The 4,954-nt window shown below is 46.3% G+C and overlaps 1 protein-coding gene across 1 annotated transcript; it reads right to left on the bottom strand.

Annotated features, from left to right (window-relative positions):
- Positions 1-924: 924 nt before the first annotated feature.
- On the bottom strand, positions 925-2,706 carry LOC123039995 (tyrosine N-monooxygenase-like). Its single transcript, XM_044462959.1, has 3 exons — positions 2,207-2,706; positions 1,730-2,087; positions 925-1,545 (listed from the first exon to the last, which is right to left on the bottom strand). Exons 1-3 carry the CDS (start codon positions 2,704-2,706, stop codon positions 925-927), a joined length of 1,479 nt encoding a protein of 492 aa, XP_044318894.1.
- Between the last annotated feature and the right edge of the window lie 2,248 nt (positions 2,707-4,954).

Raw genomic sequence — 4,954 nt, forward strand, 5'->3', positions numbered from 1 at the left:
ACAGAGAGGAGAGGAGAGGGGAAAGGGGGAAGAACAGAGCGAGCTAGACGAAGGGTTTATATGCAGGAGGACCTATAGTACCGATTCGTGGCACGAACCGGTACTAAAGGTGCTGGAGGGGGCCCAGACTGACAACATCCTGCCACCACCCTCATTAGTACCGGTTCGTGGCACGAAGCGGTGCTAAAGATTAGCCACGAACCGGTACTAATGAGAGCGGCCCGGCTAGCCGTTGGAACCGGCACTAATGTATACAATTGTGCCGGCTCTAATACAAACCGGCACTAATGTGCTGCACGTTTGACCCTTTTTCTACTAGTGGGTAAAGCTCAAAATCTCTAAAAGACTAAAGGATATTTTTTGCATAAAAGTGATTTAGGGACATCATATGTCACCCCCAAATTTTGGTGGGATTTTTAAATGAGTTTATCAAAGGGTTGCAGTGCAAATGGGACCTTAAAACTTTATGAAAAACTATCTTAGAGAAATAAAGCTCGGGGAAAAATAATTATATAAATAATCCCACTGATAAAAGAATTGTTTTATTTGAGAGGGTAAACAAGTCCAATAATAATTGGAAAGTTTTTACTTGGGGTGTAAACTCCACAACTTAGAAGAAAAGAGAGGTTCTGAGATCAAAAATAAATCCAGAATAATGAAAATTTAATTTCCTGGCAAAATTTTAATAAACAAAACATGGTTAAATTTTTGGGGTGTTACAATATACTAAACATGACGCCCTCGCAAATCCAAGTTACATTAATTATAGCATGAATCATCGATTGTTTCTTTATTTCCGCACAAATGTAGTATCTAGTATATTTCCAATGACTAAATGCCGCCCGCATGACATCTTGCACACGAAGTTCCAGATAATATTACCAATATATAATTGAGAAAAATGATTAAATCTACTTCATTGTATCATATATATAGATAAGCGGCCAACCGTGGTTGAGCTTGCAAAACAAGGGGTTCAAGTAGGGCAATGCTTGCATTGCCTTCCTGCAGACTGATATTTTTAACGCCTACAGGTTTTGTCCAAGTGAAGGCCTGCAGCATCCTTGCAAATAATATCATTGTGATCGAGGTACCAAGTGAAATCCCAGGACAACCCCTTCTCCCACTGCTAAAAGAAATGAAACGTAGGCCTGGCTTAGTGAGAAGAACATTCACGGTATTCAAATGCCTCTCAGGACGAAACTCAAGTGGTTCGCTCCAGATCTTGGGGTTTCGGCCAAGTCCAAGCCGGCTTAAAAGGATGTGGCTATCCTTTGGGATGGTGTAGCCGGCGATAGTGGTGTCCACCGTTGCAACATGGGGTAAATTAAGAGCATGGTATGGGTGTATGCGGAAGGCCTCCCGGATACACGATTTGAGATAATTTAGCCGAGGAATGTCAGACTCCTCCTGGACTAGTCTATCTTTACCAACAATAGCGTCGAGTTCATCTGTCACTTTTTGCATGATCTCCGGCCTGTTCATCATCTCGGCGAGCGCCCACTCAACCGTTGATGGGTTGTCGACTGCTGCAAGCACCATTTCCTACATCGGTCGATTTTGGAATAAATAAAGCAATATATACAATACAAGAAAAAAAGATCAAAGCGTGTATAATATACTCCTTCCGCAAAGAAATATAAGAGCGTCTAGACTCTTAAATTTCTTTACAGACGTAGTATGCTTAAAAATAGTGAATGAACTTTCTGTTCAGGTAGATCCTACTAACCGCTGTTTGGGCTCTTATTTCTTGTAGGGATAGCAACGGTTGTCCCTCTGCATCTTTACGATGAACTAGGACATCCAGAAAGTCTCTCGCCCCTTTATCTTCACCACCTTTCTCAAGAGTGGATGACCTTTCATGGATCCGTTCCCGTATGATAGGGTCATGCAACTGGTTAATTGTTCTCATGACATCCATGGAAACCTCCTCATGGCCATCCAAGTCGAGGCCTACCAGGGCTGGGATGTAGTCAGACACACAGAAGCTGTACACATGGTTGAGGGCCGTGAAAAGAGCGGCAACATGTGCCTCCTCCTCATATCCAGGTCCATTAGTCGACGAAGATTGTAGGTAGCTAAAGTATCTCTTACCGAACACAAGCCTTCTTATCAGGTTCAACAGAAATGTTGTGCCACATGGCGCACGTTAACAATGTTTTTTCCATGTGGCATCTTGCCACAACAAACGGTGTTGTTAATGTACCTTACAAGGTGGTCATACTCCTCCTTCCATAGGTGGTGGAGCTTCTGCTCCATGGACGAGGTGAGGATCTCCAAGGTGAGGACGCGCTTCATCTTCTTCCACTGCTCTCCTTGCGGTGACAAGACGGAGCCCCTGTACCCGAAGCTGAATGTACCCGAGGCGAAGGTGGTGGGACGGGAGGCGAAAACTTCATCCTTCTTCCGTAGTACCTCACAGGCTATCTCCGGGCATGTCACAACAATGACATGAGTAGCTCCGAGATGGAGGCACAAGATGTCTGTGTTCATCTCCTTGAGAAGGCGATGGATCCACCGGAACACTGCCGGTTTGTTCCAAACCATCTGGTGCATGTTCCCAATGATGGGCAGTGTAGCAGGCCCCGGTGGCAGCAGATCTCGTCGTGCTGGTTGCCGCTGGGACAATACCACTCTTTTGCTTTTTCTGAGACAATACACCAGCAAGGTAGCCATGCCCATGATAACCAGCGTACCAAGAGTCATACTGCATGAGCTGGTCAGGATGCTATATGCCTATATGGACTAGAATAGATGGAAAGCTGTGGAATAGATAGGTTGGGGGTGACAAAGGGGTGTTTTAAGACTTGTGTTCGAAGGCACTCTTGCTTGGTGCATCTAACTTGGTTAGCTCTGGGTATTTGTAGGACATCCGGGGAGCTAGCTAGCTTGGCTGCAGTTCCTCCACGCGGTTCCATGCATCGTGGACGTACTCGCGTTCATATAATTAATTTGATAATTAGAGATATACTTCAGTTTGATCATCTTTGTAAATTTTTCCATCCGATATCAGAAAAAGCCTCTGCATGCTGAGGTAGTTCATATGGTGTCCTTTATCCAGACCTTTTCTCAGGTATAATTTCTGGATTTACTGCAAAACGGTTGCCTAAGCGATTATTGGTCTGTTTATTCATCCCTGAATTACACTTGCGTCATGCGTGGCCTGCATTCCTTGGAGATCAGATATTATGTCTTCTTTCACTGTCAATTTGTCCTAGTAACCAGTGGCGGAGGGTCTTGGTGACCATCCCGGTCCCCTCGCCTCTAGTAAATCTTTCGGCCTCTTTAACGTTTCTAAGTGTTTCCATTGGCACCTCAATAAATTGCTGCACGCTCCGCCACTTATGTAACAACAGTACTGAATTGATTCGACGGTGGAGGTCAGCCTCAGTCTTGATTTGTAATCTTGCACTGGGGCCGGGTTTCTTGTGGGTGTCCATCGACCCGTACATTCACTGTCTTGGAGCCATTCTCTTTTCCACACACGCATTAGCACCAGCTAGCACATGCTGCACGAGTGTCTGGTTTATAGCTAGTTTCAGTTTTTCCATGAGCGTGCGAAGATGTTGACGAGTTACCAACGCTCAAACCGCGAGCGAGCGGCATACTACGACTAATCATTGATTAGTTACACGTGCATATTACACGGCGGACAAGCAAATTTTGCAATAGGACATCTCGAATAACTGTAAGGGCATGTCCAACGATGACCCGCAAACCGCACACGAATCCGTCAGCGGACAGGGAGGATTAGTCCGCGAACGATGCAGGAGCCAGCCACCCAAAGAGCTATCCACTATCTATCCGCCAGTAAAGGGCAATTTGAAATTCAAATAAGTGTCCATAGCGCGTGCTAGATCACCTTGGATAAAAGCGGCGGCGCCGCGTTGACATCGATGATGAATGGCACATCGGATGCCGGGGACTGCCTGCCCATCTACTTGGCTGCGTAGTAGTATTGAGCCTTTTAATGCTCCGGCCATTGCGGCGTCCGCATGGTCAGCCCCGACCTCTACCATGTCCGTGACCTGCACGCCCACCGCCTTGTCCGCCACTAGCACACCCGCCACCGGCCATCTGCTTCTTGAGCTTTCCCTCCTTTGTGGCCTTAGCTTTGACGCGGCGATTACGCTATGTCGCCGACTTATCTACCGGGCGAGCGTGATGATCCTCCACCACCTCCATCTCTATCAGAGTCTCCTTTGGGCCCATGGATCAGCGGTGGGAGAAATGAAGAGAATGGGGAAAAGGGCAGGAATTTGGTGCAGAGCGGCGGGATGGAAGAAGAGAGTGGGTGATTTTGCGGCGAAAATAGTGCGACCAACTACAAAAGCGCGGCCTCCGCCTATGTTTTTGGTGGGTCGGAGGTGTCAGAGTCCTATGTGGCTCATGTCCAGACTCAGGCAAAGTCCCCTAGTTTGTTTCTACTTTGCGGGAAAAATTATGGTCCGGACTTCTGCGTGGACCGATGTGGGTCGGCGTTGGATGGCTTGCGTGGTTCACACAGTTGCGTCTGGATGGATACGGGCGGTTGGAGGGTCGGTGTTGGAAATACTTTAAAATAGATGTTGGTAGATTTTGTCACATAGGATTTTTACGATATGTCATACAGTGAGAGTAAGGGTTGTATATATGTGAACCAACAACTTTGCACAAGTCATTGAAATTATTAGGATTTTATCGCATTTATTGTTTCCAATAATTCCTGTGGTATCTCACAGATCCAAAGACAAATTCATGCATGACAATGGAGTGTGAAAAGTTTAGTGCCACCCCAGTTGTGATTGATGGTGTGTTTGACCCACATATATTATAGGTTGACTTTACACACCATTAAGATGTTGAGAAGAGCACATATGCACGCTACTCCTCCGCTGCCGCTCGCATCGCACACACGTCGTGTTTCGTGATCAAGCTGAGCAATGCCAAACTAGCACAAAAGACATGTGTACGT

The sequence above is a fragment of the Triticum aestivum genome, chromosome 2B (assembly GCF_018294505.1).
Source record: "Triticum aestivum cultivar Chinese Spring chromosome 2B, IWGSC CS RefSeq v2.1, whole genome shotgun sequence".
NCBI lineage: Eukaryota > Viridiplantae > Streptophyta > Magnoliopsida > Poales > Poaceae > Triticum > Triticum aestivum.